Here is an 11,800-nt window from a genome sequence, read left to right as displayed (position 1 = left end):
TCCATTATTAACACTAATGTTGTTTTATATTATTGCCTCTCCAGAGGCCCCCAGTGTATCCTCTGTATTTACGGCTCCTGGGGGAACATTATAAGTGGTGGGAGTAAAACAATGTAGCTTTTGGGTGGGAGAAACAGGTTTACACCATTTAGAAGACACATTTTTTTAACATTTATGCAATGCCACACTCAACTATGACTGTTCCTATTAGAGAGTTCAAAGGTCAGCATCTCTAAAGGTTAGAATATCAGGGAGAGAAGACAAGTACATAACATGTGACTTACTTACCAGTCAGTGCACATACGTTCTCACAAACACACACATGCTATGCACACACAGACATTAAAACAGACACAGACATCACATAGTATATAACTCACTCATATTTAAGTGCCCTGACACCACACAGATTACAGTACTCATGCACTCTCTGTAGCACCGCATAGACTGCACCAGTGATGGGAGAGTAGAGTTTCACAAAACTCTAAACCACGGTGCAACCGGTGAAGCCGGTTGTGTCGTTAACGATGAACTCGTTTGAACTGCTGAAATCAGTTCGGTCTCCGCAGTGAACGGCTCCAGATGGCACAGTCAGTCATTAATGAGGTGTTATCTGAGACGGTCAGATCTGGGTTAAACGCTTTGTCAAGCCTCTCTTTGCCCATCACTCGATAATAGCACATGCCACAATCTGCAACACCACAGGCATTACAGCAGACTGACCACCTCTCCCCCAAGGAGCTGATGTGTGTGCTGGACTGTGCCCCCATGGTTGTTTCTGTGCCTCAGTGAGAGTTGGGACTACAGGAGGTGTTGGGGGGGTGGGGGCGGGGGGGGGGGGGGGGGGTAACAGTGACACCTCCGTTGTTGTCCGCTAAAGCAACATTTTAACCTGTGTCTCTGTATGGGACTGAATTAAACAAACTGCTGTATCTCTGCTTATCTGTGTGAACAAAAGAGTGCTTTTAAACAGATCAAAAACAAGAACTTGTTTCGGTTTCCTTCCCTTTGGTCAGTGCTGTATACTCACGTCACCCTCGGGATCGTTGCAACCAAGAGAATCGAAGCCTGCTTCTCTTTGCACAAGATAATTAAGGATGTGGCGGGTTAATGGCCTGAACGCTCTGGGATAAGTCTTTAACCAATGAGGTGTTCATGAAGGATCTGAAGTTAGGGTACTGGGTCTCAAGTGGCTTCACTATATACTACCTGTATCCCATTAACTACTGATCAGTAGGGCCGACACTGTGTGTGTGTGTGCGTGCGCGCGGGTGTATGTTTGTCTGTGTGTGATGAGAATAAGCTGTGTGGGTACAGTTAAACAGCACGGCAGTCGTGGGATTAGAACTACAGGATTACTGTGGATTATCGGGACAGAGTTAATGCTGCTCTCGTGACGGGAGGTAATTCAATCAGTGCTCCGTGGCTGAACATAGATAATCAGCCAGGGATGGGGAACTGGGCAAACTGGGAACTCTGGAAGAGTGCAGAATTTGAAGCACGGGGGAACAGCGTGGAGTCTGAAGAGTTACACTCCAGGGGGGCACCAGAATGATGTTATCTCTTGTCCCTTCACACGTTAACTTGTTCCTGCGGTCAAAAAGAAAGATTGGCTATGTTCCAAGGTACTTGCATGCTAGCTAGCACGTGTAAACTTACGGAAGTTTGTGGCTGCCATGTTATGTTAAATTTTAAACATTTAAAAAATATTTTCTTCCACACCTGCGTATTTGGTGGTACATACGTGGCAGCATGCATGGAAGTACAGGCTACGAAGCACATGATGTGAGAGGAAGCAGTTTGGTACACAGACATGATTTGAAGGAAGCTTGTTTGGACTGCATGGACATGCACTGTCAACAGTGCCCTCAGGTTACTTCTTAAAACAAACTGTTGAAAATCACCATGTGTGGATTTAAACACAAGAAAGACCTGTTCACAAGATCAGCAACAGGGTTCAATGGATCTGTTGGTTGTTAAATTTATTGCCATATTAGAGTGAAGAATTTCAAAACAGAATTGTCTACAGTAGAAATAAAGAAACCCCTGCTTGTGCATTCAAAACAGTTGTGCATTTGAAGACAAGCAACGTTTCTTTGGCTTTTTGCCGGGGGGGTGTGATTGTCAACACAGTTAAGGGTGAAAGAGCCCCCCTGCTCCTGTCATTTTGTAGCCACAGGGTCAGAGGTCATAGTTAAACAGGGTTCAGCAACTTCAGATGCCATAGGTCAGAACAGTTCTGCTCTGCCCGTTCTCTCTCAACCCCCAGTCAAAAGACTGGACCTCGTACTGCAATAAGATAGCACACCAGCTGCAGAAATTGCAAAACCTGTGATTCAAGCTTCACATTTTGTTGGTCGATGGTGGGTTTCTGTACAGGTGAGTGTAAGTGAATGTGTTGGTTGTTGGTGTGTATGTTTGTACATGAACATGTGTTCTGCTCCTTTGACCACGACAGAAGCATAAGACTCTGAGTCTCTCTCTTCAATCACCCAACTTCAGCTGTGGAGAGAGTGTTCCTCCTTTCTTTGTCGACCAAGCAGCCTCTGTATTTAACAACACATAATGTCACCCTTCTCCACACTGCTAGGATTGTGTCAAACCTTTTTGGGGGCAGACACAGGAAAGCAGCAATCCTCCTCACCGGCGACCTGGACCCCCTCACCATACAGTGTGCAAGCAACGCCGATCCTTTTGTCAACAGATAGGGAGAGATATGACACAGTACGAAGACAGTAAACGGTGCGCCCTCACTCTCCCTCTCTCTCTCTCTCTCTCTCTTTGTGTGTTGAGACCGCATTTCCCTATCGCACAGTCAGACAGTACAGCAAGACGCACAGTGCATCCGCTCGGCTCCCCATTGACGTCACTGTGGTATCACATGAACGAGCCAGGACCAATCCGAGACGCGCAACCAAAGTGCCTGGTTTCTTCATGAAGATAGAGGAAAAGAGAAAAGGGAACCGTGCCAATGAGCTGCTAAAGACCAAAAAACGCCACAAAGACACACGTCGGCCTCGGATTCTTTTTAAACATAATACCGCTTTTAATGATCAGAATCCTGGATTAAAACGTCGCGGGGATTGGCGTAAAGGATATCGCAATGGCCCGTTCATATTAAATAGCTCGTGTCGGGGGGAGCGGAGCGCGGAGAGGAAGAGACATTTCTGGGGAAATTGTGCGCAGAGATAGTAGAGCAGCTACCCCATATCCTCTCTCTCATTCCCCATCCCGGAATCCTCTCCATTCGTCACTTCATGGCTTTTCTCGATGTCTCCCCCCGTCCATATATTTTTAACCGTATTGAATAAAACATTTGAGGTCGTGCCGTGCTAACTAGGTTGGGTTTGCATTAGCCGTGGTTCTTTTCTTTTATCTAAAAAAATCCCAACACGCCTGCTTTTGATACATAATTACAACGGCGGCGTTCGTCTCGCTGTCGGTACGGTTAAATATGGATTTCAACAGCAGCGGAGGGGGCAACGATCTCCACAACAATCAGTACCACCAGTCGGAGGAGAGCAAGCCTTTACTGGGGGAGATGTCTACGCCGACGCCGCCGGAGGGGAACAATAATATTAAGATGGGCGCCGGGCCGTGTCGGAGAACCCTGCACCACTCCAGCAGCGGAATGCGCTACAAGCTTCTTCAGGAGGGAGACATTCAGGTGTGCGTGGTCAAGCACCCCCGCACCTTCCTCAGCAAGATCCTCACCTCCAAATTCTTGCGGAGATGGGAGCCCCACCACCTCACCCTGACGGACTGCAGCCTCGCCTCGGCCACGGTGAGCTCCCCCTATCAAGGACTGTTATCTCTGTAGCTAACGTTAGCGACCTAGCCATGTTTGAAATATGGATCACATTGTAAAACGTATTATCCGTTCCCGATGCTGTTGTCTACTCGGGTTATTGTAGTGCGTTTATTGTTATCGTTTCGGTTTGTTAATTTGAGCACACTGTATACAAAAATGTGTCCGTTTTTTTCCCGTTTCTAATTTGGTGAGCTGGCTACGTGTAGCTAGCCAGCTAGCTACAGTGTCGCGCTGTTGTTTCCTTCTGTGTAATTACACCTACACACAGCTGACGGCTGGTTGAAGACACCATTAGCTCGCTGGCTTCATCTCATTAACTTGTATCAAAACGTGGTTTGCATAGCCTCATATCGTTTGTGTTAAAATGGCTTAATATAAATCTAATTGATATTTGGAACTAGAAACAACTACAGACCGCGATTGCGTTGAAAGACTTGGTTTTGGTGTTGTGCGTTGAATCTGTATTGTTTTGTGCGGGGTGCTGAGAAGGAAGACATTTTCTACATCGGTGAGACGTGGTATTGACCAGGCCTGGTCGATTTCACTAGTGGAGAAATTAATTTTAAACGACCGTAGCTCAAAACGCGCAACACATAACAATATTATTCCGAAGGATATCGAAACACACTCAACATGGGTTTATTTAGCCTGCCAATCAAGTGAAATGTGTTGCGCTCACCAGCTACCAATCAAGAATGTCACTCACAAGAACACAGAATTGATAAGGAAAAGGTTCAGAGGTCAAGTGAGACACACCCATGTTAGGTTATTATTTTTTATTTTTGCATTTAGCAAGCTGTGTTATCTGCCACACCTGCCAGTGTCCGTGCACTGTTTTTTTTGGTATGATCTTTGTGCCGGAGACTGCAGCGTGGCCTTTCGAAACAGACCAGTGTAAATTTAAATTGACACGTAAAATATGTTGGTGAACACGTCGCCTACGTGTGGTTCAGGGCCCTGGGTGGGTGACTCGTAGAGGAGAGGTCCGTAGTGGGTATGGTGTGGCCACTGGCGACTTCAGAGGGAACTTCACGGTGGTCACTTGTATGAGCATGCAGTGTTTGTAGTGCTCAATAACTTGGTGTTAAAACGAGTAAGTACGCCTAGTGGGTTGCAGGAAAGGTTCAAATTAACTGAAGAGCAACTGCCGGTGGTTATGCTATATCTCATCTTTAAAATGAAACCTATTTTACTGGACGTGACAGCATTCATTGTCACTCAGATGGTGCATAAATTTGCGTCGCTCACCATTTACTTAATTATCAGTCTTTATTTACAGGTGTCTTTATTCCATTATTTTAAACCAAGAAGGTAACAGGTACGTAAATAAGCAAATTCAGGGGTACCACAAAATACAACAAATGCCCTTTACCTGTAAGTGCATTTTTCATACGTCTTTCAAATGTAACATCCACAGTATAGTCTTTAGCTAACAGTTCAAAGCGATGTCCACTTAAAAATGCAGTCAGTTACATCGATTCTCATAATAGAAAATGGCTAAGTAGCTTACTTCACCAAAAGAAAGTCTTTCAAAAATCATGGCTATATGAGCATAAAAGCTCTCTGCAACCTGATCACATCATTTCTGATCAGAGGTACGCCAACTGAAAGCGAATGACGAGACAAAGTCTTTCCAGAATGTCCAGGACAGGACGCTTACTTTTTGTCATTTCGCAGACGCAGAGAGACTTTCAGAGGAAAGGGGGAAAGCGTGTCTAAAAAGGTATAAAGGCGTCTGTAAATTAAGTTTACCTATTCGTAGTTTAATTCCAATTAGTTTAGGAATAGCAGACCACAGCCGCGGCAACGACTGACAGTGTATTTTTAATGAATATCCATGTGCTACAGAAGGCACCTCTTGGTTCAACGAAGCTTCCTGTTCGCATTGCTCATGTAGCGTTTGGGAGAACCAAAGGAAGGAGTAGCCTGTTGCTTTCTGGGGTCAGTAAAGAAAAGCCAGAAAAGGTAGCCCCTTACATGTGATATTGTGCGCATTACAATTAAAAGATGTATGCATTTTCCATAAAATGGTTAAAATTTTATCTGACTTGCCATATTAATTAACCGAAATGGTAAAGTCCAGCCTTTGCGCCCTCCTGTAGCCAGTCTTGCTGACTGGACAAGCAGACCCAATGATAGTGTTATCAATCAACCAGTCAATAAAATTAAACGTTTTATTTCGCATTTTACCATGGGATTGTCTTACAGAGCATCGTGCGTTTACCAGAGGGAGTCAAAACACCAAAAGACCTTGTATAATTTGCATGGCCATTTAAGAACCTGTGTTTTAGATTTTAATGTGTTAATTTGGTCTGTTAGCTCAGTGAGTGGTGTCACCGGTGCTGTGCTGTGCTCTGCTCGTTATCACACTCACACCTTGTTTAACTAACAATCGAAGTGCGCCGATTTCGGATTGATTCCGATGAAAGGTTAAATGCCCTGTCCGTCCGTGATGCTGGATTTATATTTATACAATGTAGACCTACGTTGTGACATAAGTTGCGACTCAAAAGTAGGTCCGACGTGAGTCGATGAACAATGCATGTGGTGAAACTACGACGCAGAAGACCAAGTCAGTGCAGTCTTAATCGGTGCACCCACAGAGCATATACAGACATTTTGCAAAACTAGACAGATATTGAACAGAATATTTTGTTGTCCAATGTATATTCTAACATGGATCATAAGAACAGGTTGTAATGAGTCCCTTGTGTGATGTGCGGGTGCGATGTCCCAGCGTGAGGCAGTTAATTGCAGTCTTATATCCAGTTTACTAACATACATTTTTTCATTGTTAACAAGTAGGCTACTCATCTAAACAGCCTTTAATTTGATTTCTTTGCTGGTTTGACTTTTGTCTGAAACCCATTTGACAACAGAACAACACCGTGGTGCAAGCTGATCATTTTTTATCTCACCACTTTACAGAGCAAATACTGTTGTAAGCAGTTCCTTACCGGAGTCAGTCTATACCACCACCTGTTTCCTTTGTGGGGCAAGGAATTTTGCTAAAGCTATAAGCATCCACAGTTTCCTTGGTTAATGTTTCAGAAGTGTTTGCACTGTCCACAATGCTGGCAGAAAACAGACCCGGGTAGCTAAATGTTAAATGAATATTTGTGTTTAATGTAGCTACTGTAGCCAGGTGATTGAGTGGACAGTACTGTGCAGTATTCTTCCTAAGTCATTTGTGGGGACATTGGACAGTCTCCAGTCGGTCATGACTGTCAGTGCTATGAGTCAATGGACAGTAACTGACTGCAACTCACTGGTCAAACATACCAAGCAAGGTTTTGACCATGGTTAGGAATATACTTTGAAACAGAAGCAAATGTGGAATGTATTGTCTGCTTATTGGTCAATGATTCTGAAAGGGAAAACAAGACTAGTGTGCAGTCTCTTATCCACAAAATGAGACCGTGTCGAGACTGAATTTACACCCTTTCACCTATAGCTACAGCCATGGTTACTCTTCCGGGCATTCTGACTTCATTTTAAAAAAATAGGTCCATCGAATGTAGTCTATTAGGGTAAACGTACCTGTTAAGCTCACCAAAATCTACATTGAAACATTTTTAGAGCACAAGACATTGATTTCAGCAGAAGTGAAATCAATTGCCTTGTAGACTGTAAAGGGTGGTAGACTTTGACCTGCTGCATTGCCTGTAATACACAGTTATTTGCTTTCTACCACTCCCCCCTTTGTTTTGGTAGACGTTTTTTGTACCTTTTGGGGCAAGGACCCTCTCTGAGGCAGGATCTGTCATGAAGCCTGCTTCATCCACATTTTATACGTTTTGTGGTTTGTCATGTAGTTGTGCGTCATCCAGTGTTTTCCCAAGAACTTCATTGAACCAGTGGTCAAGAATGGCAGTTTCGTTCATCGCCTTGGCCCTTGACTCACGAAATAGCTTAGTTTTTCTGACCGTCAACTTGGGATGGTCTCTCATAAATCTCTGGAACCAGTTGCGACGGGGCCCCCCAAGTGTAAAAGGTGTGTCCAGATCATTCACCTGCACATACTCTTGCACCAGATCTAAAAGATCAGATCTGGTGAATCCCCAGCCCCATTGGGAAAGGACCTACACAGAGAAGAAATTAAATAAATAAATACACTTCAATACACACACAGATATATTCAGGCCTATATATTAGTATCAATGATCAGTACCTATTGTATAAACTGACTTAATAGACCCAGTCTGTCAGTTCAGTTTGTCTTACTTTAACCTAGCCTACCTGAAGACAACCTGAGATCTCCCTTTCTATCTCTGCACTCAGGTAGACACCCTGCCTTTGATGCGCCTCAACACTGATGTGCTCCTTTACTCTCTGGGTCAGAGCTTTTCTGTCTACTCTGAACTTCCTGGACAGATATGACAGGTTTCTGATGGCTCCCTCTTCGTATAGATGACATGCCTCTTTCATCTTTCGGCATGAGCTATAGTTCCGCCTCGATTTTGTCATCTTAAGGCTGCAGAAATAATTCATTAATAATTTTTAAAGATTAACTTAAAGTGACAACCATCAGTGAATGTTTAAAGTCTGTTTATGAAATATTTACATAGACGTTCAATGTAAATGATCTTAAAGGGAGCATATTGAGCTTAATTGGATTAAAAATATAATATGAAATTTTAAGTACAGTATTTTACAACATAAATGATCTAGGTTATAGATCAAGTTTGTACATTACTTTAATATTTTAATATGAATAAACAATATTGATAATGTCTATTAAATGATACTTTTTCTTGTTGATGTCACATTGACGCTCTCTGGTATTTATAGTACTGTACCCTCTAAGCTCACCTTACAATAATATGAATTCTTTAAAAATTACAGCAATCTACAACTATTGACCATCAATAAACTGGAAATTTATGGTATTATGGATTTTAAAATACAAGCCAGTAATACCTGTGATGTAATATATTGGTGTAGCACACAATCTTATATGGCTAGTATGCTAACTATGTACTGTAGCACCTGTGCTATGTCTCTAAAACAGTCTTTTGATTTAACTGTAACTATTTCCCACATCCAAGTTCCAAGTTATACTATGCATAGTTCTAAACATTAATCTCTTAATTTTGCAATAAGTAGTGATACTTGCCCAAAGTAAAGGTTAAAACGTCTAAAAAAAAAATGTGAAAATGTGTGTTTACGGGACTCCTCTTCTGGTCAAAGTTTTCAGACAGCTTTCAAAATGGCCGCCAGCAAGTGTGAACACATGTACCCATATCTGAGTATGCAATTATCTGATTAGTTTAAAATTACAGGAGGTATGTAGTAACAAACACATTAATTGGTTAAGACATCAAATAGGATAATGCATTTTTTTTTAAGTAACTTGAGCTCAAAGATGGTAGTGTACTTAATGGGTACGTGAGCTTAATAAATGTTTACCCTATATTACTGTATGAAGGAAAGGCAAACTGCTATTATTGTAGCATTCTCTGAAATTCTATCTCTCCATTCCAAGGGCAGCAAGAATAATTTGGAACTTAGTAGAGTTCCTCATGAGCTAGGTTAATATTTAATTTGTTCCATTAGGAACAATTTTGAGGGTCTTATCAAATATGTTTTACCCTACTATACAACAGGTTGTTTCTCACTGAATGGTTGCAGAAGTGATAATCGATTGATTATAGATAATAAAAATAAGTTTGTATGATTTTGTACTTTGATACATTTCTTGCATTGTTTCTTTTTAGTGCCATCACTTAGGTGATCACAGCAACATGGTGTTTTGAAAAAAACTATAAAGGAAGCTATAAAGGAAGTTGAATTTTCACAGTAGACACATAAGAAACAAACTCAGAAATATCGGTGTTGGAATCGAAGTGTGTGGAGGTGGTTGTGAAATTATCAGCTGTCAGTATAGCCCATGAAAGTCTCCACTGGTGCAGCACTACCTAAACAGCTTGTATCTGTGGATCTGTTATTCAGCAAACCAAGCAGCACTCCCACAGTAGATTTAATCAGAACATGCATTGAATGCAGGACTTTCTGCAACGCTTCATTTGTGACAATCTTAATGGGGCTTAGAGCACATTCACTTCTGGCATTGGGATTCTAATCTTTTGCCCTCTGTGTGATGTAGCTGTGAACAAGCGATAATTATCAAGTTATATGATACATTTGTTTGGTTTCACATTGGTCAAGTGCTCTCTGTTCGCTGTTCTTTTTGCATGACATGTATCAGGTCTGACCGTACAACTTGTAAAAACAGTTCCTATTACTGCGATAATTTGCATGGTCTCCATTTGCAGGAGCAAAATTCCTAATTACTTACTTGTCAGTTATTCTAACAATTCAAGTGATATGTCAAGGCAGAGATACATGGATGGAAAGGGGGAGCTACCTAGGCAACTTTAATAGCTAGCTAGCCAGCCTAGGTAGCTAGTTAAGTAGCTAACTACATACATGTAGCAGGGTCTGATCATTTAGATAACTAGGCAGCTAGCTGACTCACTATTTATGTGTACCTACCTGAGTTAGTCGCCTAGCTAGCTGCATTTTTGATTTGCCACAAAGTTTCATGAGTTGAATAAATGGTTATGTCTACTTTTGCAGGTTTTTTTTATCGGTGTATTCAGTTGATCTTGCTTAAAGAGCACAAATTCTTTCTTGCCAAGTACAACCCTTTTTTTATACAGAGCTAAAATTATGGAAATTATGGAACTGGTACCTCTTTTCCATTATGGGATTCAAAAAGTCTTGGTTCATGCTGAGCATTTGCTGAGTCTTGTCGCTTACATGGTGCTGTTTCACTGCCAGTTCTGCCCACAGTCTCAGGCCCAAAGGCCATGAGTGGGCACAACTCAGTGACATCACAAATATTTTCAAAATGCTTGTTGTCATCTAAATTTGTCCAGTTATTATCAATATGTGTGCTGACGCCATGGAAATCCTGCAATAAAGCTCTTCTGCACCTTGATTTTTATCAAAGCTTTCTGCAACACTTTTTGCAAGCCACATATGCATCACAATTGTTTAGTTCCCGTTTGCAACCCTATAGCAGTCTGTGCAGAGTAAAGGTGTGAATTCAGGGAAAAGCCCTCCATGTTTACATCGCTCTTTATTATATGTTGTCAGTTTTGTTTTCTCTGTGTCACTATTTCCATTAGTCGGCTAGTAACTCCTCCCAGATCCCTGATCCTTGGTCCCATGGTGGAGATGCATATAGTGATTAACAGGTAGGCTTCTCCCAGTGATGCACACCTTGGGATGGCCAGAGTACACCATGGCAAGCCAATGGAAAAAGAATATTCACTTGTTCATTGGTGTGCAGTTACAAAGATCTGCGTAACTTTTATACATGAATAAAATAGATAGACTATATATGCAAAAATTCTAGCGTTTACGCCTTTATTCTGAGGCTGAACTTCTAAACTAACAAACAGTAACATATCTGTATTGGGGGAAAGTGGAATTGTAGGAGTATCCCCTGCAGCCATTACTTTTTTTCTTGACAGCTTTATTGGAGGATCTGATATGTAACTTGCCACGTACCATGAGGAGTGTGGACTACAATACTTCCTGCCCGGAATGTGTTTGCTACAGAATTTGCTTGCTAATCCACTTCTTCGGGATTTGAATGCCTCCCATTCACTTGGGTTTCACGTCAAACCCCAGCATTCGCACCCACTGGAATTCAGGCGGCATGCGTGAAAGCAATCTTAATGTACCAAAACTAACAGATTTGGACTGTAGTCTTTCCCCCAAAAAAATCAAATCTCATTGTAGGCAAAATCTGTTAAATAAATTTAAAGTGTTTAATGCATATGATAGTGGAATGGTTTAACACAGATACATATACAAAATTTGAGGATATAAAGGCACTTTTCAATTTATATGATCCCTCTGAATGCATTCTGGTCTGTCAAGGTTTGTACTGTACAAAAGCACCCATAAATATGCACATTAACCCCATAATATGTATTTAACAGATTTTTGCTATGAATACATCCTTATTCTTTTGGT

At 41.8% G+C, this 11,800-nt stretch overlaps 1 protein-coding gene across 1 annotated transcript in view; it reads left to right on the top strand.

Annotated features, from left to right (window-relative positions):
* Window positions 1-2,836: 2,836 nt before the first annotated feature.
* The window catches only part of LOC118787896 (c-Maf inducing protein), a 32,972-nt gene continuing 24,008 nt past the window's right edge, over window positions 2,837-11,800 (top strand). Inside the window, exon 1 of the mRNA XM_036543651.1 lies at window positions 2,837-3,784. Within this exon, the coding sequence (XP_036399544.1) occupies window positions 3,455-3,784 (330 nt within the window). The 5' untranslated portion in view covers window positions 2,837-3,454. The remainder of the gene's footprint in view (window positions 3,785-11,800) is intronic.

The sequence above is a fragment of the Megalops cyprinoides genome, chromosome 13 (genome assembly GCF_013368585.1).
Source record: "Megalops cyprinoides isolate fMegCyp1 chromosome 13, fMegCyp1.pri, whole genome shotgun sequence".
Classification (NCBI taxonomy): Eukaryota; Metazoa; Chordata; class Actinopteri; order Elopiformes; family Megalopidae; genus Megalops; species Megalops cyprinoides.
This window is presented reverse-complemented; position numbering and strand designations above follow the sequence as displayed.